The sequence below is a fragment of the Danaus plexippus genome (genome assembly GCF_018135715.1).
Source record: "Danaus plexippus chromosome 3 unlocalized genomic scaffold, MEX_DaPlex mxdp_34, whole genome shotgun sequence".
NCBI lineage: Eukaryota > Metazoa > Arthropoda > Insecta > Lepidoptera > Nymphalidae > Danaus > Danaus plexippus.
In genome coordinates, this window is record NW_026869846.1 from 1,882,266 (window position 1) to 1,905,634 (window position 23,369).

General features: G+C 29.2%; 5 protein-coding genes across 8 annotated transcripts in view; 3 read left to right on the plus strand and 2 right to left on the minus strand.

Annotated features, from left to right (window-relative positions):
- The first annotated feature begins 41 nt into the window (after window positions 1-41).
- LOC116769988 (uncharacterized) lies at window positions 42-1,343 on the plus strand. Its single transcript, XM_032661294.2, has 4 exons — window positions 42-257; window positions 401-488; window positions 570-653; window positions 773-1,343. The coding sequence occupies exons 1-4, from the start codon at window positions 161-163 to the stop codon at window positions 1,041-1,043; spliced, it is 540 nt and encodes a 179-aa protein (XP_032517185.2). The 5' UTR covers window positions 42-160; the 3' UTR covers window positions 1,044-1,343.
- Window positions 1,344-1,438: 95 nt separating this feature from the next.
- On the minus strand, window positions 1,439-4,493 carry LOC116768392 (stress-activated map kinase-interacting protein 1). The gene is made up of 6 exons (XM_032659104.2): window positions 4,074-4,493; window positions 3,613-4,002; window positions 3,164-3,483; window positions 2,893-3,065; window positions 2,671-2,809; window positions 1,439-2,598 (listed from the first exon to the last, which is right to left on the minus strand). The coding sequence occupies exons 1-6, from the start codon at window positions 4,397-4,399 to the stop codon at window positions 2,399-2,401; spliced, it is 1,548 nt and encodes a 515-aa protein (XP_032514995.2). The 5' UTR covers window positions 4,400-4,493; the 3' UTR covers window positions 1,439-2,398.
- Window positions 3,833-6,406, plus strand: LOC116767520 (dynein light chain Tctex-type protein 2B-like). 3 transcript variants are annotated; one of them, XM_061527120.1, is made up of 5 exons: window positions 3,833-3,850; window positions 5,290-5,342; window positions 5,415-5,535; window positions 5,625-5,774; window positions 5,933-6,406. In XM_061527120.1, the coding sequence occupies exons 2-5, from the start codon at window positions 5,324-5,326 to the stop codon at window positions 6,096-6,098; spliced, it is 456 nt and encodes a 151-aa protein (XP_061383104.1). In that variant the 5' UTR covers window positions 3,833-3,850; window positions 5,290-5,323; the 3' UTR covers window positions 6,099-6,406. The 3 variants fall into 3 exon arrangements, with proteins under 3 accessions (XP_061383104.1, XP_032513762.1, XP_061383103.1); XM_032657871.2 differs by lacking the exon at window positions 3,833-3,850 and adding an exon at window positions 4,842-4,980; XM_061527119.1 differs by lacking the exon at window positions 3,833-3,850 and having other exon boundaries at window positions 5,201-5,342.
- LOC116767513 (SET and MYND domain-containing protein 4) lies at window positions 4,999-10,088 on the minus strand. Its single transcript, XM_032657858.2, has 7 exons — window positions 9,631-10,088; window positions 9,348-9,543; window positions 8,914-9,273; window positions 8,011-8,652; window positions 7,708-7,923; window positions 7,450-7,573; window positions 4,999-5,256 (listed from the first exon to the last, which is right to left on the minus strand). Exons 1-7 carry the CDS (start codon window positions 9,953-9,955, stop codon window positions 5,065-5,067), a joined length of 2,055 nt encoding a protein of 684 aa, XP_032513749.2. The 5' UTR covers window positions 9,956-10,088; the 3' UTR covers window positions 4,999-5,064.
- A 9,618-nt stretch (window positions 10,089-19,706) lies between these two features.
- The window catches only part of LOC116765394 (aquaporin AQPAe.a), a 33,919-nt gene continuing 30,256 nt past the window's right edge, over window positions 19,707-23,369 (plus strand). Inside the window, exon 1 of one of the 2 annotated variants that reach the window (XM_032654865.2) lies at window positions 19,707-19,937. In XM_032654865.2, the coding sequence (XP_032510756.2) occupies window positions 19,916-19,937 (22 nt within the window). In that variant the 5' untranslated portion in view covers window positions 19,707-19,915. The remainder of the gene's footprint in view (window positions 19,938-23,369) is intronic. The other variant, XM_032654867.2, reaches the window with a different exon arrangement.

Here is a 23,369-nt window from a genome sequence, read left to right on the forward strand (position 1 = left end):
TATTCAATTTATTTTTTATTTTGAACACAGTCTTTATGTTGTCAGAAACGGCGTCCGTTTTATGATGTCAGTTTGTATTTGTAATTTGAATTCAATTTCAGTGCTAAAGTTTTGTGTTTGTTGTTGCAATAAAATATATGTTCGATTATAAGTTTTAATAATGGAAAATTCAGTAACTGAGAATGAGGCTCAACAATCTTTTAAATCCCCACCTCGACGGAGACGTTCTACATTTTTTGAAAGGCGGGATTCTTTAGGTTGGTGATTCAATAACAGAATAATTAATTCACGTATATTATTTTTTGACCCCTTCCAATTGCAATACTTATACCGTGTATAATCCATTTTACTATGATATGAATGTGAAATGATTTTAATACATTGAAAAACTGATTTATAGTTCTGCAGCCCACGTCAGAGAATATAGACAGAAATGTATGTCGAAACACAAACGAGACCGAACAGAAACAACATCCAGAACTTAAAAGGTGACATTTATAAGTATTTGAATATATTTTTTTCGTATTATGTCTATTATGTAAAACTAATACTAATGTATTTCTTTTCAGATATTATGAGACATTGTTAGGTGAAAAGGAACAATGGAAAACTGAAGTCAATAATCGACGCAACAAATATCATGATATAAAACAGTAAGCTTTCACTGAAGTCTCACTCATAATCTTTGTCCATTATTTTATTTATATGTTGTACTAAACATAAATTTTTTACTTCTTTAACAACTGTCAATTAAATAATTTGGTCTTTCCAGACAGTATCAAATGGCAGCGAGAGCACCGAGCAGATCAAGAATATCATATTCTGCTTTGTCTAATGAAGACATTGAATTTTTAAAAGCAAAAGTTAATATATCAAAAGTTGTTGAGAATCAAACAAAACTACATAAAAGTGTCAAAGAGACGCTAGCACTGTACAGAAGGGCAATGGAGCTTGATAATGTAATTTTGAATGATTGCGAGGACAAAGTTAACAAAATTACAAAATATATATTAGACAACAGCACAATAGAAGCAATAGAATGATGAATATAAATTTCAAATAATTAAATTTAATGTAAATACATACATAGTCAAGATGTTTTAAATTTAATGTAAGCCAAATAACAATTTTATGTTACATGAATAACATTCTTGTTTTGATAGTTGCAATACATGGTCATGTCTGTCTTCGTTAGACATTGAATAGTATAAAATTACTGATAAATTTATTATAATGTTACATCTTAATAACATAGACTGTATATAAATAGGAATGGTGTTAGGTACAAATATTGTACATAGCCTGTGGATGAATTTGTAAATATTTTTATTTTGAAGGATTTATATTTTATTTATTTTTATTCAAATAACCTCATTACTACCAAGTAATTAATAAAAAAATAATAATATTAGGACAAAAAGTAATCAAAGATCACGAAAAGGCATCACTTGTAACAATTTATTTCGTTTGGGATTACATTTACAAATTAATTTATGAAATTAAAAATTATACATATTAAAACATTTCATTTCTGCTTAAAATATACAAACATACATTAGTCCGAACCCATTTTACTGTATATATTTGAAACATGGCAAAAATAAATAATTTCTTTGGGATACATTTAATAATAAGGCAGTTTAAATAAATATTAAAATACATAGAGAAGTCTCACAATCTAGCAACTTAAATAAATAACTAACTCAATCATAGTGCAATAACATTTTTCACTCATTCATCTTGCGATCCACATCCAGCATTACAAAATTATAAAAACGTCACCCACCATTTTTACATGACCCTCGTTTTCTTAATTTATAACAGTTATTAAGATTTATGTTAAATAGGATACCAGAAATATAACATTCCGGGTTATTAATTAGTAAAAGTTGAACGGGAACACGGGTGTTATAAATATAACCATACAAAAATTATTTTTACACTAATTATGCATTATCTAGTTTAGGCACCAATATGGACCGTTACTTAATGGACTTGTGAGCATATACAATTGCCTTTTGTTGTAAATGAAATATATTACATTGATTAAAATAACATTATAAAGTAGAAAATAAAATTAATCTTAAATATGACCTATTTCAAAGAAAAGTATAGTGGGTATATTCAGTTATGCTAATAAGGCATTTTGAAAAACTATGTTACGGCAGTTACTAATTTCATCTGGCAGCAAAATTTTACATCACAAATGAGAATAAATACCAATATTATATAGAACTCCTCATCTATATGGAGTTAATATACCTTTGATACCTAAGGTAAGTAATATATTTTGATGTGACTAGTCAAATTTACCAATGATTAAATATATATACCAATAATTAAGATTAATGAATTAATGTTCAGGAACTTTAAAGTCAACTTCATAGGGAATATCAACTCAACTCATATGTTTTGCGTTGAAACTTGACCTCGTTTGTAATTTTTTCTCTTTAACAGATTTGTATTCACGACGGCACGGACTGTTTCTTAGATCTAATATAGTATTCACTTTGTCTACGATCTTCCTTGCTGTGTCATGTTCGCATTCAAAGTCGTGCTTCTTGTAAATTGTGTTCGGATGATAGAGGTTTACATTCACTGGAATCGATTTTAACACATATATAATATAGATAACTTTTGAAAGTAAAGATATTGTAATGTTATATTTACCTGAATTATTCCTATCATGGTATAAAATATCATGACTTGGCGAGTAAACTATTCTGAATGTAGTCTTACTACTTCTGGCTTCCAAGATTTGACACCAAGCTACTGAATTCATACTGTGTAAGAAATATTTTGGACGGGCCTGAAATAGGAAACATTATTTTAGGATATCATTAGTCGTATTATTGGATGATATAAAATTCTAAAATTTTAATACAGACTCACCCAAAAGGCATGTTTATTAGTTACCAAAGGGACAACTTCTATAGTGTCCAAGGTAATTCCAAGTTGGACCGGAGTATTGGCTCTCACTTTATGTAACAACTGTACCCTATAAAGCTTGTCTTGCGATGCATCGGTTACTACACCAGACTGGAACCCAAGTTTGCCTCTGTTACCTATGAGATTTTTAAGAATTAACTATATAATGATGAAATCACTGTTTATATTTGTTTTGACCTCAAGCTCAATGACATTATTGTGAAATATTTTATACCTTCATTTAGAGTATTCATAGCCCTTATTATTTCTGATGTGTCACTATCCCCAGTCTTCTGTCTCGAAGTGTTCACATTACTCTGTCCTGATACCGATGCTTTAGGAAAACATGTAAACGAGTTCATTTCGAAGTCTGCTATGGGGCAAGAATTATTTTCTTTTCGTTTTAGGTCTAGGCCGAGGCATGTAAAACCAAATTTAGAGCAGGGTTCATTGTTATCCAGACAAGGGAATGCCCAATCTACCTCGCCATCATCTTCAGCTATATAAAGACCATAATCATGTACAGAACCAAGGGTTATATCTGGGTGTTCAATGCTGAAATTTTATGTTCAAAAATATTAATATTTATTTTGTTCTGTTTAACCACTTTAAATATGAATAATGTTATTTTATTTTTATTTTACTTTAAGTATTGAAATAATATAGAATAAAAATTACAAATACCTGTATTTGTAGCATGTGAAACCAATCAAATCTTTAATCTTTGCACTGGCAATAACACAAACAATTAATGGATAATTTTGATGTTTCTCTGGCAACATTGTCATGAAGATCTTAAATGATTTAGTTGGCAGACCCAATTGTGCAGTTCCATCAAACTTTGCATATTCTAGGTATTGACGGTGAGGGAGATCTGGGCACTTCTCTAACATTTCAGCTAACAGGGACTTCTTTTTCTCAGGTTTTACTATATTAACTTTTGAAAAAACTTCAGACATTTGTTCAGCTGTTAGGGTTGCTGGAGGATCCTCCCATTTTATAACTTTGATTTTTGCTGCCTTTTTCAGTGCCAGTTCTTTCTTGTCTAACCATTGTGCTGTATTGGACCTTTGCCTATTTAAATATAAATAAATATTTATATAATTTTAAATCAAAATTTGATCTCTAATTTGTTAAATTTTTACCTGTGAACCATTTCATCAGTAAATCGTGGGTAGCTAGGGCAAGGTTCATCTTCGTCGCTATCTTCCATGTCGGGGTAAGGATCAAACTGTGTGACGACTTCCTTCTCGTCTTCATCGTCCGTTTCAGATTCTTTTCCTCTGCTGGTACTCGGCTGATATAAGACTTTATCTCTATCACGCTTTTTTTCTTCTATTGCTTTGTTTTGATATATTTTAGAGAAATCTTCACCAGCCATAACAATTTCGCACAAACCGGTGTCATCAGTTGCTATGAATGCATCACGTACATTCTTTAGTAACCATGCCTTATTATCGTATGTAGCCATAACTTTGTTGTAAGGAATTATTTATTTATTACTTGATTTCTTGTTCTTCAATCAAAATTTAAAGCATGAAACCTATGACACTTGACAAAAGTCAATTGAGTTACCATCACTTTATTATGATTTTAACATTCAGTGCTGCTAGTTATATAGAAAAAATACAAAATGTAATCGACTTTGTAATGTTTATTTATTAATCATAAAGACGTAAATTGCTTTATCTCACAATTATTTAAGAAGGCTTTATTTGTTATTTCAACTTTTATAATTGCGGTCATAAGTAAGTATGATTTTAAACAAATTTTATAAACAAATATGTCATTTAATAAAATGTAACAATAATTGATTCTCAATTTGTTTATGAATTTTTTTTTATATTCAATCAGTATATTGGGTTTTCAATTTTTTTTATAATCTTGGTCAGTAAACTAATTTTCTAACGGTTGTCATGGTAACAAGCAATGCTTACGGATTATAATTAAAATATATAGTGCTTCTATTAAATGTCAAATGAGTAGAATGAGGTTATATCTATCATAATAAACAGATTTTTTTAAAACAAAATCCAAATTCGGTTAACACAGGTATAATAAATGATAATATAGTAAAACAAACCATTTATTTAAAAAACAAAAACCTTAAGTATAAGAAAACAAAAAATACAATAGTTAAACAAAGCTGTAATTTCCCAATGATAGCATGCAACTTCTTAAATCTTGAACACAATCATAATAAGATTTGTAAGGTGGTGCTAATGTTGTATCATAGAGTTTTAATGTTTCGATAAACTTTTTAATTGCTTCCCCATACTTTCCTTCTCCCATCGCCGCTCGTCCAAGTTTATAAAGCGTCTCTGTATCCTGAATAAATAACAATATATTCGTTTTTTACAGATATTTAGTATTCATTTAAGACAAAAATGAAAATATGGCGGACGAAGAAGATGGTATGTACTTTTAATTTAACCATGTCAACACCCTTTTTATGTAACAAATTACAATAGATCTTTATATTTCAGTTGTAGAAGAGGAACCGCAGGTACAAGAAGATAGAGTTAGTGAGTCAGGACTGAGTCCAGTGGATGTTGAAAAAACACTTGCACCACCCAAATATGAAGTACGTCCAGGCCTGGGTGAGAAGTGGGTGAAACTTTAAACTCTACCTTGGGTAATATTGACCCAGAATATCAATTTGTTACTAACTATACAATAATTTGTCCGCTTAACAGATTTCAAGCTCAGAATGTCAGGGATATAATATTATCGACAATGCAAGAACAATTAATGGGGCGGCAGTATCGCTCTGATCAAGCTCCGAGATGGGCTCAATCAATATCTAATGCTGTACGTCAGAGAGTTCAGGATCTTGATATGAAGAGGTAACAATATAAATAAATTAATTAATATATTAATACATTTCAAAATTACATAAATTCCTGTTTTGAATATAGTCCTTTTTATATAGGATGTATTTCTGACTTTATATTAGTAAATACTTCTTTCTATTATGTGAAGAAAGGTTATATTAATTTTACAGATATAAAATACTGGTACAGACTATATTGTTAGAGATGAAGGGAGCTGGAATTAAATGTGGCCAGCGTTGTATTTGGGATCCTGAGACGGATGACTATGCGGATGAGTTATTTAGGAATGACACAATATATTGTTACACTATTGTCTATGGTGTTTATATGTACTGATTTGTTCAATGTTGTTTTTTTCCTTAAAACCAGGTTGCACCGGCCAGTGTTAAACCTGTGTGGTGCCATTTTGATTTTTATTAATAAGGCAAATAAAATGAGGTGCAAAAGAAATCCTCAACTGTCTTTTATATTTGGCTCACAATTAAAATAATCTCTTTCTAGATAATATTTTGTGATCTAGTCCCTAGAGATAGTTTTGCACTTTTTAAAATTTTCTAGTATTTTCTACTTGATAATGTATATGTAAAATGTGCATCAGTAAATAACTTTTATTAGAATGGGAACAAAATTATTATGAAAAATAATGAGTTATGTGTTTTAATTTAAAAATTATTATAACTAACATACCAGACAAAAACTGTTCATTTCATATTATTTATTTTATACCGTTCATCATTTTTTCAGTATTAAATTTTAAAAATTGGGTTTTCTTGGAATAAACAATGTTAAGCTAATAATTTTTCTTATATATGTATATATATATATATATATACACAAATATATATGTGTGTGTGTGTTGTGTTAGTTGAAACTGATCTACTGTGAGTGGAATTTGATTTAGTATGAATACTCTTTTCTGAGAATTTTAGACCTTCATCTCTTATTGACAGATTAATATAATTAACAAAAACGTTTAAACCAGTTTATATAATATTAGAACATACTTGAAACCAACAAACATCTCAAACAATAAAATTCATGTTTATATGAATGAATATTAGAGACAGCAATAAGAATATTTTTAGGAAATTTCTTAAAATAATTATTTTTTTTTATCGTAAAATCGTTTAAATTAAAGCTTTCAACAAAATATTTCAAGCTACTTTTAGTTTAGTTGCAATTGAGATAACGCTAACCTCAGAAAAATATCACAAAAATAAAAAGGCGGGAAGCGAAGAATAGTCCGAGTGACAAAGATATATCGTGCGTTGGTTGAAATAAATGTCATTTGCTGTTGTAATAAACACTAACAGGAATTGGTTCAGAAATATTTACCCTTAATATTATGTAGGTATGTCAAATTATTATCTAATTGAATGAGATATACCGATGCCATGTCTCAAGTCTACTGTCATTTTCTGTGTAGATCGTCGACTATTTGAATTGTAATTTTCGATGTTATTCTAATTAACTTATCGTATGCGGACATATTGAATTGTACGGAATAATACCAAATTAGTGAGGCAATTTTAACAATACATTTTTTATGCCAGTGTTACATACTTATAATAATGGTATTTGAATTTATAATGGCAAGTCAAAATAATTCCGGGATGTATATTTTACAAATTATCTTGCATATTTTACACTATATATTTTATATGGTATAAAATAAAATAATACTCACCTGTAATGACTTTAACCCTTTTAAAATATTTGTATACTGTTGGCATAGACCACACTGTACCATAAATTCCATGCAGTCATATGGTACTGGTATTACATTAGAACATGGCTGGTCTGAATCGCATCTAAAAAAAAAATTATATAACATTTACAGCAAATTTGTATTACGAATACTTCATATTATCGCGTAATAGCGTTGTAGAGTAAATGTGTTTTATTAATAAAAGGCACGTCATGCCTGTAATGTATTTAAGCTTACTTGAATCGCAAGTAATTTTCTGTCATGTCTTCATATTTTGGCCAATTTTGTTCGCAAGGCAAGCATTTGCAATCGAACCAGTACTGCTCTTTTAGCTGTGACTGTCGTTTATCCTTGGGCACTGTTGTAAATATAGGTCCATAGTTTTCTGCAACCTCTTCTCCTTTTCTTATATTTTTCACGGCACAGACAACTATTCGCGAACCACTGAAGTATCTTTAAGAAATAATACAAATCTTATAAAGTAGTTAGTATGTTTGCACATGTTGCAAGAATATGAAGTAATGGATATATGTGCCTCACCTTACTATACCAGGTTCGCAAGAATGATTAAACAAAGCTAGTGTCGGATATACGGCACCGCCAATAAACACCGATTTACCTTCATGTTTAAGGAAACGTGTACCATCCTTTGGTTTAAGACATTGTATTTCGAAAACTTCATGAGCATTAAATTGAAGAACTTGAAGATTTTTCAGTATCAAACATCCAAATGACGCTGCATCATCTATGCATTGTTCATCAAGAGCCATGGTTTTTAATTCATCAATTGGTATCGATATTTTTCGTGGCGAACCATTAAAGTAACCGCTAATCTCTAAAAGCTTTAGAAGAAATATTGTCATTTCAGTCCTATGCAAGATGTCTTGTTTAGTCCTCTTGTTTTCGTGTGAAACGAGGTGATAAATGTTACGGTAGTCCTCAGTTTTGTACAGGCCAGTTGGTTTTTCTTTCAAATCCTGCATAATTTTCATAAAATAATCTTTACTGTTTTGTGTTATCATCCTTAAAGCAATGTGGCAAGTTACAGAACAGCCAGACTTCCATAGAAGTGGAAGAATATGGCATTCGTATCCGTGATAAGATTTTAATGCAATGTCTAAACATTTTTCGCTACAAAAAATAACGTTTGGGCATTTTGGACATGGCGAGGGAATGAGACATCTGAAAATACAATCGTTGTATTAAAAGTGAGAATAGAAAGAAAATATATATATAAAGTATTTAAATGAAACTTAATTTCGCATATCGTCTGCCCGTGATCACGGTTGCTAGAAAGTAACCGAAACGTCAGGAGTATGTAGTTTTAACAAAAAATAAGGCACGTGTAGTATATCCGAAAAATATTAGTTTCATTTAAATGAATAAAACTCGCGAAAGTCTTAGGTCTCATTAATATATATAGTACATTTAATGTGAACTTACTTATTAAAACAATTTTGACAGTGACTTTTAGAAAATTCTGATAGTAACACACCACCATGCGGTTCCTCAATCAGCAAGATTTCACCAGCTTGTATGTCTCTATCAGCTTTTGCAAATCGGCCTCTAGTTTCATCAAAAGCGATTTCAACGGCTTCTGAAGCGGCTGGGAATAGCTTATTATGTTTTCCAGAGAGTTTAGGTTTTGGCGGTGTGTTTTTAAATGGCTCTGGATCTTTTGGATTACCAGCTAAAACCAAGCCCTTATTCAGAACTTCCAACATAACCTTCGCATCCGTTCGCAGTTTTAGCCGTTTTTCCTTATCAAGATTTTTTGCTTCATCTAATGCGGTGATTGTGTTTCTATAAATATATAGTATAATTTATTTACCAGTATCATGAGTCAAATAAATTTGTGTGTAATGCTGAAAACTTACTGAAATGCCGTTACAGCTTCTTGATTTCTTTTAAGAGCTAGTAGACAACGAGCTCTCCTCTCATAAACTTTATATCTTAAGTGTCGGGGATAACCCAGCGCCAGGCAACGTTGAATATCTCTCAGTGTGTCTTCGTACTGTGCCAAATGGTTTAAGGCGGCCGAACGATTAGCTAAAACGATCGACAACTCTTCGCCTGTAAGGAAACAAAAATGATTTTGTGTTGGTTCTGTTTTTCATTAAATATTTGACTAAACATAAAATTGCTATTATTTTAACTTACTTTTTATTTCCGGCATGAGAATAATACTTTCATTGTAGTATTGTAAAGATCGACCCCAATCCCCTTTCTGTACAGCCTTGTTTCCTTCATCTTTCAACTGAAGAGCTTTTTCCAGGTCTTTTTTTACCGGAAACTCACCACCACTTTCGAATTTTTTAATCTCTTTTGATATATCATAATTTTTCACGCACGGAAGGCTGCATAAATACGATATTCTTTTCTCATTCGATTCTAAATTTGCGAAATTATTTCTCACGACGTCGTCGAGCGAGTTGTTTATACTTTCGTGAAAATTCTTAAATAACCCTTCGCTGTCTTTACTCATCTTTTATAAAACAACTTATGATACCTTTGCTATAAGCGTACACTTTGATGATATTAACCGATTTAAAACGTGAAAACTATATGAATTTGGAGGTTAAATGTCAAATATTAGAAAGAGCCGGCAGAACGTGTCTACTAGTGCTCAGCATTTCTATTTTTATATCTAGAACACGTGATTGTGATCGCTTTGGAACAAAGTTCGGAGCATTTCTCCGATTACTACGTTGTTTACTGTTTTTTATTAGAGCTATTGTCTATTACATCAACCAATAAGTAGTTGTGTAACCTGTAAAATCTACTTAGTTTTCAGAAGTTAATTTCTTCGTAAATTTTTTTAGTACTTCGAAACTGGCTCTACTTTCTTATGTGAATCAAAGTTTCTAAATATTGTTGTAACTGTAATAATAATAGGTATATTATAATTTCAAAATTAATATTTTATAAGGCTTCATATTTATTAGAACTAATTTATTATGAAGTGGTCATTACGGGGTGGTTTTAGCGTTTTTCTGTCCATGCAAATATCTGTTATTATAATTGTATGTTTGTTTTGTTTTTTTTTTTTTAATATGGAACTCAAATTTTACTCTTTCTTTATAACTTCTATAAAATATGTTTGTTTTTCAATAATCTTGGACTTGGAAGATCCATCGAATACCTAGAACTTGATGAAGGTCAAGTTTATCCATCCATGAATCCTTTCGTAACACTGAACAATCTACAGGGTGTCCATAAAATAATACCATTAGGAAACTACATCTACCTACCATATAATTTATTAACATGCAATTAAACATTGGTATACAAATAGAATAAGTAATCAATGCAGATATACATTTAAAGTAACATTGGTTAAATTTGTTATCCGAAATCGAGATTTCAATTAAAGTAATAACAAGTATTCTAAAAGCTATTTTTTAAAACAAATATACGAGGAAAAAGGATAAACACAAAATAGTTAGACACCCTGTACGATTCTTAGTAGTGTGGTTGTAAAAAGCAGCACACGCTATTTCTTGTTTAGGTAATTGACCGCCCGTGGACCGGACTGCATTCTTTACGAACAGTGGAACAATCAAATTTTTTTTGCGTTCTTTCCAGAATTTTCTGTACGAATTGACTCGACGTAAACAAAGTTTTTTTTTTTTTTATAACATCAGAAAAACCCGGGCTCCGTTCAGAATGATATGAAATTAAGCGATTATTTCAGAGTTTATTATTATGTGTTATTGTGTGGTCACAACAAAAAACTATATGATGCTTCTAATTGATGTGACGTTGTTTGGTTTTACTTAAAATATTGCGTTTCGCTTATTGCGACTTAACTTGTAGAATCTATATCGATAGCTTAATATCTTTTTTATGTCTTTATACAATGACAAATAAATTGATAATTACTTGGTTTTGGTGGATAAAGTTTTCTCAACTAGTTTTGCCCGCGACTTCGTCCCGTATTATTTGGAGTTGGGTTCAAATAGAAATTTGTTAATTGTTGTAAAACAGCGTAAGTGATAACCAATCATCAGAGACGTTTATAGTCTGTGTTACGTGACTTCACGCAAAATACTATGTGTGATTGTGATCTTGCGGGATAAATTGCCAGGATTGCCAGGATTGCCAGAGCAAATAGTAGCCTGCCTTATTGTGATGTCTAAATGCGTACTCACTAACGTATGTACATTACATACATGCAAATTTTTCGCGTATAAAATTTTAGTAGGATCTATTACATATTATAAAGATAAGCTATTTCAGCTATATTTCTTTCTGAAACCCGCTCTAACATTTTGTTTAATAAATTTAAAATTGTTTGTATTTTTTTTTATAATGTTTACACTGAACGTAAAGACGTAATCTCTTGATGACGTAACGCTATCATATGATGCGGTGTAATGTAACTCGTAGTTCACAGGATAGGGAAATGAGTTTCTAGCGGGAATCTCGTTTCTTCATGTTCTATATAATATCGCATACGTAATAAATTCACTGGTAACAAGTAATCCAACCGCTCTCAATACGGACAATCGGTGTCAAATAGCTCTATACCGTTATATCGCTAATTACGTATGTACCTAATTCATGTCGTAACTTAAAAGAAACGATAAAATTATTGTTTATTCTTCTTTTGTTTAATATTTCTAGAGAAATTCAATAAATAAACCTGATTATTGATTTAAGTGTTATTATTATATAAGATTTAATCACAGTTAAAACCAATTGTTATTTTTTGAGAAGAATATAAAAAATATTAGTAATATTTTCCTCGAACAAGAAGGATTTTTTAATTTTTTTTTTGTTTTTATTTTTTTCTCTATCTCGGATTTCGTTTTTTTTTTATTTTACTCAGTGATTGAAGTTTTAGAATTCGAAATTTGAATATTCCAAGAAAAATACTCGTTCAATCATAGTTTTATATCAAAAAAGAGCAACGGAAGATCTCCGATGTTCTCACTATAATATTGTCCGACGATTATTTGCGTTAATAAATAATCATTAAAGGTGTGTTGTTGGATTATCCGTTGGGTAAAGGTGTCATTTATACTGCCTTTACAATGAATCAATTATGAACGGATAAGTAGCGACCATTACAATGAGTAACAATGAATATAAAGATAGAATCGATTCACGAGGAGCCTGCGTGGAATTATTGCGGTATAAATTTAATTCTCATTATGTCCATATCTGACGTGCATAACAATCACTATTTGTGACTAGAATACTCTTAAAGTCGTGATGTGCAATGCGCCAATCGAAATTAAAGGAAGTGTATGGCGTAGAAGCAAATTTGAACGAAGTAATTAACTTATATAAGACCTTTTCGAATGGAACATTAAGTTTTAAGATTAAGATGCTGCAGGCTTGATGTTATAGTGCATTGATATACTTAATAAAGTATTTATGCTTAAATATAGAAGTTTATATTCTAGCGGAATACGCTATCCACTTGGCTGATGAGCAAGGTAACGCTGGTTAAGTAAAACGCTATAAAAAAACAACATCGTGTTCCTTCAAGCTTCAAAGTTTGTTGATAAGACTTTTTGACCTGAATGTACACTATAGCAAGACTTCTTAAGTTTGGTTAGAGGCTCTATTTGGGATATCTCGTTCTAAACATTCTTATTTCAACTGCCAACTTCACCATTCGATAAGAGGTGAAAAAATGCATTCTTTTCGATTCAACCAGACATGTTTGTAAATATTAAATGGTAAACGCTCAAAATACGGGCATTTTTTTTTATAATTTCTTTTTATATAAAACAGATTTCATAATTAATGCATCTCGGTAACAATGGATTTCCCACAAATATTTTTGTTTAATCTGAACGTCACAATTGAATTTAAATTAACAACAAAACTGTCCGTTAATTCGCTTCATTTTACTTCTTTGGTTGTAGTTTTCTGTGATATTAAACGGTAATATTTTTTTCCGCTATATTTATATTTCCGAGATCATTATTACTGAGCATTACAGAGATTGCATGAGATAAATTTCAATGAATCATCCGAAATAGCCTCATTACAATGACGCTGCAAAGTGCATAGTGTCACTGTAGATGTTGGTAGGGTCAGAAAAAATATTTCATATATGTTTAAATATTTAAAGATTTATCCGCGTAATTTAAAAAAAATATTGAATGATGTTTCTTTTAATTATATTCACTTACAGACAACATAGAAGTATTTATTATCTTTATGTTAGAAAGATAATAAACCTGAATAATTCTTTGGAGAAAAATACTTTTCTTATAATGTTATTAATGATATATATTTTTAAGTTATTAGTAGTGAGTGTATGAAAGATTATTCCAGATACATTTAAACTGAATATATAAAAATTAGGTTATAATAATTTAAAGCTACTGGAGAGCTATAACGAAACTTTAAATATTGGGTAGATAATGAAGCATGCTTGGAAAAGTAATTAGAATATTTATATATTTGCGGAAAATATGAAACTTCAAACCCGGTTTCTTTTTAAACATTGAAATTTTCATAAGTAATATTATATTTTATAATTACTATAAATACTTTAATACTTAGTTTATTCAAAAAAAAAATCTACTCAATCGTATCTAGTATGAAACGAATGAACGAACAAAACGAACGATAAACATACTGCCAGTCTACAAGAGAAAGTCTAGATCTTTCCTAGATGTCAGCAATAAGTTAGATTAATTACAAGGAAAATTTTTTTTTTCGCAATGACAATCCGCTAATAAGTTTTATAAAGTGTCATAAACAATGTCATAATGAAGGTTAGGTTGTCGGTATTCAGCCGACGTAGCGTTTAGCGATGTCCCCGAGGAAGCCGGCGCGCTGAGAGCATTGTAATAATATTAATCAGTCAATACACTTCCGATATGGATAGATTTTTATGTTATCTTGTAGAAATGTTGTTATTGTTTGTTTATATGGATATTTAAATGGTACCAAAATATATATGTTCCTAATTTTTCGTCTGTCTGTTTGTTCAACCAAATTATTGAAACGGCTACATCGAATTTGAGGCGGCCTTGATTGGAAGATCGCTGATATTATAAGAAGTAATTTAGGCTACTTTAATTTAAGTTTCTTCCTGTTATAAAATTAACATATGTATATATATATATATATATATATATTGTGACAAAAGAAAAGTCGCGGGAATAGCTTGTATTCGATAAACAACATGAAAACTACAAAATACTAAATTGTAAGTGACTTTAAACCAACTGAAAGTTACCCCGTATTTGTGTCGGGTGTTGGTCAAATATTTAGAAATCATTGAATGAAATAAATCCTTTACTTCTCATTGAAATATATAATATCATATCAATGATGACAGTTACAATTTTTTATATGATTAGTATATAACATATTATGAATCCTCTATAGTCTATGGTTCCTGTGGTGACGGGTCACGGTTAACATGCAAAACGTACGTAATTTATTTCATAAATATGTCCACTCTAAACGGAAGATCATCTCGGCACTCCTTGAAAAGGCCAACGGGAAAACATGACGAGGATGTATCCAGGTGTGACAAACAGTTTTAAAGAAATGTCATTATTAATGTTTATTTTTATCACCTACACTTAAATAACACAGATTGTATATCTGATATTAGATATAAAATAATTATTACTTACAAAGATAATATGAAATTATGCTATCACTAAACAAAGAGACGAAGTAAAAAAAAAAATGGTTGCAAAACAAAAATCATTATTCGACAATCGACATGTACTTTTCAGCCAGTGTCACTTGGTTATTTCCTTTTAATTAACTTTCCTTATTTACGCATACATTCCTTCGTAAATATAAAACTTTATTTGACATGTTTAGTAAAATGATAACATTAATACCTAATAACAAATATCTCATATATCTTGGAAGAAATCTCGTGACGATGATAAAAACTTGTGATTCTTACTATCCGCTATTAAAATATAATTTGTATTTACAAAATAAGCACTTATTGTGAAGGCTGTTATAAACATTATGTTTTTTTTTTTATAAAATTGCTAGCTTCCTTGAGGATAACTGTTAGGGTTGCGACGCATTACCTGTGATTGACGGGAAACTGTGGTTGTCATATGAAATAAATATTAAAAGTTAAAGTAATACATAAATTAAAAAAAATTAAAATAATTCATTTAATAACAAATATAATAGTTCGAATGATATTAAATCCGAAATTAATTTTGCATCCTAATAGGCACGAGTAAGATGTCGGACAGCTAATATACATATAAGCAAAGACAAACTTATCAGACGACCTTCAGTTACCGCCACGAGAAATATTTAAATTACAAACAAGATAAAAACTACAATGGCACCGGCTTTTTATCGTGACCAAAAATAAAGATTTATCTAACCTAATCACTTTCACGACCATAGCATCAGTCGCTTCTTGAAATTATGTAAGATCCTGACAAATTTACGACGACGTAATAATTATAAGAAATACTCTCCTCATTCTACCAAATTGCGAAAAATCGTAAGATAGACTTTCTGTGCCCAAGCTTACTAATAATTTCAACTGTCAATCCCTATATACTTTTCATTAGATTGAGTTAAAAAATGTTCTCAAAAACTTCCATCTCTAAGATAATGACGTTTATATTTTACTTTTTTCAATAAGTGACAGATTTATTGACAAAATAAGTGAAATTTCCGAACGGATTGTTATGATCTCGTTTGAAAGGTTTCTATATAAAAAAAGGTCTTTTATAGAACAACTTATTTTCGACTATGCTTTTATGTAGTTTGAGAACACAATCAGATATTTACAGCTATTGAGATTTATGCAGTTTAATTTATTTGTTTAGTAATAATAATTTATTTATCTATTAATAAAAGAAAATTGAAATATTTACACCTGCGATTTCAAACTAGCGATAAAAGCGATTAGGTTCAGAATGCGTTTCGTTATTAAACTTGCAAAAAAATAAATATCGCGATAAGAATATTGATTGCAAATTGTATGGGATTTAAAATGATTTAATTTAAATAAATGTATAACAACTTAAGTGTAATCTGTTTCATGCATATACCTAGTAGCATGATGATATCGTAAATAGTTTCGTTTGAGATCCCAAAAAGGCTTCTAACGACTTCTAACGACTTCCTTGATCTGAAGCATTGTATTTAAAACGACCTGTTGTTCATGAAGCTTGTCACGAATGTTTCGTATCATATTGTATCAAACCATCTCGCAGTTTTGGAATTAATAAGTTAATAAGTCGCATTCTATATTCAAAAATGACAGAAGATGTTAACTAACTGACGTATTTTATTAGCAATTTGTTATCTGTACTGATACATATAATGAGATCTTAGACTTTCGCGCGTATTCATTTATAAATAAAACTATTATTTTCGGATGACTACGCATTATTATATTATTTTAGACTACATAATAACAAGTCAAACTGACAGACTTTCTCGTTTCGTCTGCCCGTGATCACGGTTGCTGTAAAGTAGCCGAAACATTCGCTTAAAATAATAAAAACGCGTAGTAAAATCCGAAAAATATTCGTTTTATTTATATATTAAAATTAACTATATTTCAAATTTTATGCATGTCAATTATAATTAGTTAAAATCCAAGATAATGAGATAACGATACCATCACAAGTCTAGTGTAATGTTGACGTTAGAAAACGTAGCTGAAGTATGAAGACTAAATAGGATTTGATCTTAGTTTTATATTCAAGTTTTTCGCGTGTCAAACACATTTAAATGAAACAAATGTTTGTTATATGTTGAAAACTAAATTAGTTATTATTTTAAAACTAGATACTACCGACGTTTCGGTTATTTTACAGCATCCGTGATCACGTATAGACGAGTCATCAACATCTCTCGAATGATTTGGTTTCATTTAAGCAAATATTTTTGTTTGTTAATTCCATGCTCTTTATCAACCTTCTTACAAATCCCAATCCATCTTTATATCAGTGGGTGTATGCTATTGTCGTTTATGAGGATGTAATTTTCTTTCGCACCCACATAAAATTTAAATTGAATTTGTAAGAGAAATATTATTGCAGCCTTATTTAATATAGGCCAAGATTTATTAATGTCATATATAAACGTGTTTTTATTTATAGGTGCCAAGAAAACATGTAATCGATCTTGACGAACATCCTTATCGTGTATATTATTCGAAATTGGAAAGATTTTTGTGATGTCAAATCAGACATAGACAATTGACGTGAATTAATGTTGACAAATAAAACTGCAATAAAAATTCTGAAGACGTATCTCTTGTCAGATCATTATCTGTGAGATCAATGCACTTTAATCTCATTAAATTACCTTCTTTACATTTCTACAAAGATATAATTTTATTGAAAAGTAATTATTGATTGTATTGTCGATCGCATCTAATGTGATTTTTGGTTATTGGCTTGAAAGCATCAAAAAGAAAAGATGGTATTTGCAGATAGCTAATTCAAAAAATATATATTAGGAAATGAAAACAAAGTAAGGTTTTATAAAATAATAAATGTATACTTAATTAAGTCATTAATTTATTAACAAACACGCTGATTGTGTGTCATAAGGTTTTTTAATCTATATTTTAGTTGGTGCGTAAACAATAACCTATTATGTGAACGCATAAGTTATCGCGGATAACATTCATGACATTTACTCTTTCCCTTCACGCTGGCTCATATCGGGGTACTAAAAATTCTTCGGAAGAATTTCGCTAGTGCACCTTATTCTTGTTTTATGGCCTTGTTGACAGTGTGGAGCCGTTACGCTTTGATTAAGATTGTTTTAATTCTGACGACCTGTTTTATTGCAGGGATTTTTCTGCTTTTCATTTATTTGTATTACGTCTTCATAATAAGTTCTTTGTAATAAGTTTACAATATGTCTCCTATTTCTTAGAATTTTTGATTTTATTAAAATTTACAATCTCTAACGATATTTCCCATTCAATTCCTAACACGAAAGAGGTAACATAAAGACAAAACATGCCAATTTATTTCTTACTATCTAAGACTCTCGCCATCAAAATAGAAGTATGTTCGTTATATGTATTTCTTAATGTTATTATATCACATTTTAACTGAAGTTCCGATTATAGTAACTGTGATTATAAGCGGACGAGATGAAACTATCTTCTCTCTGTCCACTAAGCAAAGTAAAATAAAATATTTAAATTTAATGTTATTACAGTGTTGGTAACCAAAAAATATATTTGGAATAAATTCACATACAAATTATAATGACATTAGCTATTTTTATTAATTAGTAAATGACAAAATGTGGTCGAATTTTTTTATAAATTTTTTAATAATTTTTAATTATTACTTGAAATATTCCACAGTTCATAAGAATAAAAATATTTGTTATTATAACTCAATATAAATTTTCGAACCTAAGATTGAATATGTATTCTTTTATTGACAACACTTTTTTTTTTGGTTTCGGTCTTAGTTTGTAATTACACCTTCCGTTCTTTAATCTTGACTTCACCTTGCTATGTGTGTGACAGAACAAAAAATGCACTGCAATACAATCAGCAAAAATAATTGAGTTTTAAGTTAAATATTCTTATGAAAATAAATATAATATATCGTATTTTATAAAAAAAAAAAGTTTGATGCAAGTATTAATTTCTTTGTACTTCATAAAACTTTGACATTGGCAGTATAGTTTCGGTTTTTGACAATCTGTCAAAATAGTTTAAACAATTTTTATTTTGCAAAATAAAAAATGAATTCCTTTTTCCTATTTGAACATTTATTGGAGCGCGTGATTTAGTTGCATTGTTTTAGGAAGTGTTTGTTTATCTCGTATTAGTTGCAGGAATAAGTATAAGTTGTTTGCAAGAACAGTTGCACTTGTCACTGCTTCAAATATATATATTTGAAGTTTAGTAAAACAAATCGTTTTAAATATATACAATAGAAAGTATTTATGACCCTTTAAATTTTTTATGATTTTGATCATGAAAGACAAGATCCACCTTTGTTAATAATATATCAGATTCTAATAATTCTATTAGTAGATTAATAGTTAAAAAAAAATAATTTCGCGTTATTAAAAATTAACTTATTAAATTTGACAATAATAATCAAAGGCTACGCTTTTGTATTTTACATATAACTCATGTATATCGCTAGTCTGAATGTTCATTGCTACGTCCTATATCAGTCGTATTACCGGCAATGAACTACAAGAAAACGCATTAGATCAACCAGAGGTGGAATTATTTATTCAACAATTTACCACTTTATCACAAGCTCGGCGAAAACAGTTCGGGATGTCATTCTCAGTACGATCGTAGCGGGCAACGCACGCGTTATAAAAATAACATTGTTATAATATATCAATTAAAAGGAATAACAATTTAATATACTATTAGCAGTAACGTAGCAGAACGTAGCGGACCTCTACGTGTTGCGCGTACAGCAGTGCGTTCCGAAATTTTATATTTGTGTACGATATACGAAATATAAAAATGGCCACCAAGAATGTGCAGAGTAAGTTTTTAATATTATTAAATTATTTAAAATGATATAATAATCGAATATAATATAAAATTTTTATATACATATTTTAAAAAAATATTTTTATAATACCCACATCTACCCTCACGTTAAGTAATTTGGTCAAAGCAATAAAGATAAATAAAAATGTTAATGTTTTCTTGATTAAATCGCGGTATAAGGCTTCGATAAATTTGTGATAATTTTTTTATTACCTGACTTAAATAACTTATTTAATTAAAAATCAATTCAATCATTGGTTCATAATTCTTCCAAAAATAACGTATTATTGACATATTAAATTATTATTCTCGATTTATCTTTTGCCTAGAATAATTCAAAAATATGTTCTTATCTTTTTTATATCCTCCTATAAGAATGATATCTGTATACGTAATAATATATATCAATACATAATACATTGAAATAATCAGTATATCAGTATATAAGCGATTTATTTATTTATTTATAGTTGTAATGCAAAAATCGATAACATTTTAGCAGTTTATAAAATTTTATCAGTCCTATAAATGTATAAATTCTTCAGTTTTAAAGTTTTGTAAATAGAAACGATTGTGAATTACGAATGTAAAATACGTTCTAAAAACAAACGTCTTCAGGTGACGCTTTGTGAATCTCGGAAATATTTTCCTTATTTTTTTTTTAAATTTATATTTAGATGTACATGATTCAAATTCCGACATACTCGTACAAGTTATGATATAAAAATAACGCGAATTAATTGTATACTAATATATTATATTAATGGAATGTTCATGAATAGTAAAAATTTTATTAAAATAAAATAATTATATAAGGCGCTGATAAATTACTAATCAATCATAAACTATTTAAATAAATCGTAAAATGACATAGACAATAAATTTATCAATACATTTTATTTAAGTAGTTCAAATTAAATACTTGGAATAAGTAGGATGAAAAAAAAAAGCCTAAGGCGAACTTTATTAATAATAATATACATATGTTTTTGAATAATGTGTTATGAATAGAGAACTCATCACTACTGCTACGTTTATTCCCACCGGTAACGGCTTTATAAACAATATTTTGTTACAAAACTGTCTTCTAACAGAGTATATGTATATATATATATATATATTTGATAATATAGCTGAAAATATTATAAAGAATGGATAAGATAGTATTACAAAGGTAAAATTTTATTATAATATTTTTTTTAAATGCATGTTTTCTACAAATTTAAAATTTGTGAGGGATAGATTGGCGATAACTATTGTCAAATTTATGATGGTTAGGTTATATTTATGGTTAGTTAAATTAATTAATAATAATCGTGAACAATGATATCTGAGGATAATGAGGACCTCATGATCACATCTGCCCGTGATCACGATTGCTGCAAAGTAACCGAAAAGCCAGGATGTGTGTAGTTTAAAAGGAAAAAAAACGCGCAGTAAATCCGATAATATTTGTTTCATTTAGTTTCTCATGCCTCAAATTTCACTATCACGAAACAACTCTTGTTGTTATCGATAATTCGGTTTTACTTTCGCAGTGAAGTTAACGATGTAGGAGTTTTATCAAAATCGGTTAATCAGTTTTCCAGTACACATGCATATACATAAACATGTTTAAAATATACTCGTAACGTCACTTCTAACTTTGCTAAAGTCGGATAAGATAATGAATTAAGTCGAAATAAAAATATATAGATATTTCAATACTTTTATACACAATAATAATTATAGTAAATCCTAAAGCAAAAGTTCATGTATATTTTCGAGATGTGAGTGTATGCTCTCTTTTCGTAAATACACTATATAATGTATGTGAACTTTAAATTGAAAAATGTATAAAATAGGGGGAAAAAAAACAAAAATATGGTGTGTTCACAAATTTCTATATTTTTCATAAAAAACATTGTTTTTTTTTCTACAGAAACATTAAATGCACTAAATCGTTCAGCTTCATAGAGAAATACAATGCGAGTATATTGAAATGAATTTCAAATATATATATTCTCCGAGGTTATTTTTAAGTATTAACTTTTAAATATTTTTAGGGTTAATCCCCTTTTGTTATCATAAATTAATTTGCAAATAAAGTAATCACTATAAAATTAGACTCCATATAACAGACGATAATGCATTAATCCCCGTCATTACAGAGCAAGTAATCATGATAAATAAATGTAATTGTAATCAAAAATTATCACAGCACGGACATCGTGTTTTACACGTTCAAAGATAATGATCTTGCAATATTATTATTACCAATGTAGGTAATCAAAATTAGGTAATCAAAATTTAAGTCACGATAAAATGATTAGAAAGTTAATAAAAAAAGGCTTTAAAAATATATATACGTACCTACCTACATATCACATGAAGTACATTTTTTCTTTATCAATTAAGACATTTAAAGTTTTTTTTTAACATGTATATATTGAGCATGGTTTCCTGTTATTATGCCTAACAAAATGGATTAGGTTGCAAGGAGCTTTTTTTTAAATTTTAATGCATAATATCTCACATCAAGAATAAATTCTCAATTCATTATAACTAAGTTTCATTTCAATCAACAAACTGTTAGGCACAGCAATTGCCTTATATTACATAATGCCGTGAAATAATAAGACTTCAATCCGTATTAATTGATGCAATCGTCTGCAAATAAAACTCTTAAAAGATCATTGCACTGATATTTGGCTACTGTTTGGCATTCCGCAGCGGTTTTATCGTTAAGGGAACGATTTAAATATAATATTATACAAGAAAATTCTATTTATACTAATTGAAGAAATGACTATTATTTGTCTATGATTTTATATACTTATGAAGTATATATATTAAATATAAATAAATAAAATTTATAATTGTTTTGAAGTTCTAAATACAATGTTCTTGTTTGTAATGATGATCTGTCCTTGAGGCACGCTAAACAATTCCAACGATTTTTAGGTTATGTTACAACAATTAAATATGAACGAGTTACAATAATAAACACAAATAAATCGTTTTTATTACATTGTTTATTAAAATTTCCATTCCATTAATGGAAATGTAATAAAACAGTCTATTTTCACTTTTAGGGCGTTTTGAAGTCGTTTTCTAAGTACCTACAATCTATATATTATAATATTGGCTGTGTAGTATACGATCGTTTGTCAAATTGTCTATGTTCGTTCTTGTTTATTGAAGAAAATCGTTTTTACATTTAAATATATTCAAAAGAGATCTTAATCAATAATCGTATGCGATTGTATTGAAAGTAAAAGCGTAAGTGTAAACTGTTGAACGTAAAGAAGATTGATTTTTATACTCTGTGGCATTTTGATATAAAATAAAAAATAGTAAAGAATGACAATTTGTCGTCAATTATAGATGTAATGTTTGTGATTGGATTATACAAACACATTTTATGTACTAAAATGACTGCTAC

Bases quoted from the DNA above. Each gene is read 5' to 3' on its own strand.
- LOC116769988 (XM_032661294.2), top strand. From the start codon at position 161: ATGGAAAATTCAGTAACTGAGAATGAGGCTCAACAATCTTTTAAATCC. The intron at 258-400 runs GTTGGTGATTCA...ACTGATTTATAG, and splicing joins TGAAAGGCGGGATTCTTTAG to TTCTGCAGCCCACGTCAGAG. The intron at 489-569 runs GTGACATTTATA...ATTTCTTTTCAG, and splicing joins CAACATCCAGAACTTAAAAG to ATATTATGAGACATTGTTAG.
- LOC116768392 (XM_032659104.2), bottom strand. From the start codon at position 4,399: ATGGCTACATACGATAATAAGGCATGGTTACTAAAGAATGTACGTGAT. The intron at 3,066-3,163 runs GTATAAAATATT...AAAATCTCATAG, and splicing joins TATGAATACTCTAAATGAAG to GTAACAGAGGCAAACTTGGG. The intron at 2,599-2,670 runs GTAAATATAACA...AATCGATTCCAG, and splicing joins CCATGATAGGAATAATTCAG to TGAATGTAAACCTCTATCAT.
- LOC116767520 (XM_061527120.1), top strand. The intron at 5,536-5,624 runs GTGGGTGAAACT...TCCGCTTAACAG, and splicing joins CGTCCAGGCCTGGGTGAGAA to ATTTCAAGCTCAGAATGTCA. The intron at 5,775-5,932 runs GTAACAATATAA...TTAATTTTACAG, and splicing joins CAGGATCTTGATATGAAGAG to ATATAAAATACTGGTACAGA.
- LOC116767513 (XM_032657858.2), bottom strand. From the start codon at position 9,955: ATGAGTAAAGACAGCGAAGGGTTATTTAAGAATTTTCACGAAAGTATA. The intron at 9,544-9,630 runs GTAAGTTAAAAT...GTTTCCTTACAG, and splicing joins TCTCATGCCGGAAATAAAAA to GCGAAGAGTTGTCGATCGTT. The intron at 7,924-8,010 runs GTGAGGCACATA...TATTTCTTAAAG, and splicing joins TGCGAACCTGGTATAGTAAG to ATACTTCAGTGGTTCGCGAA.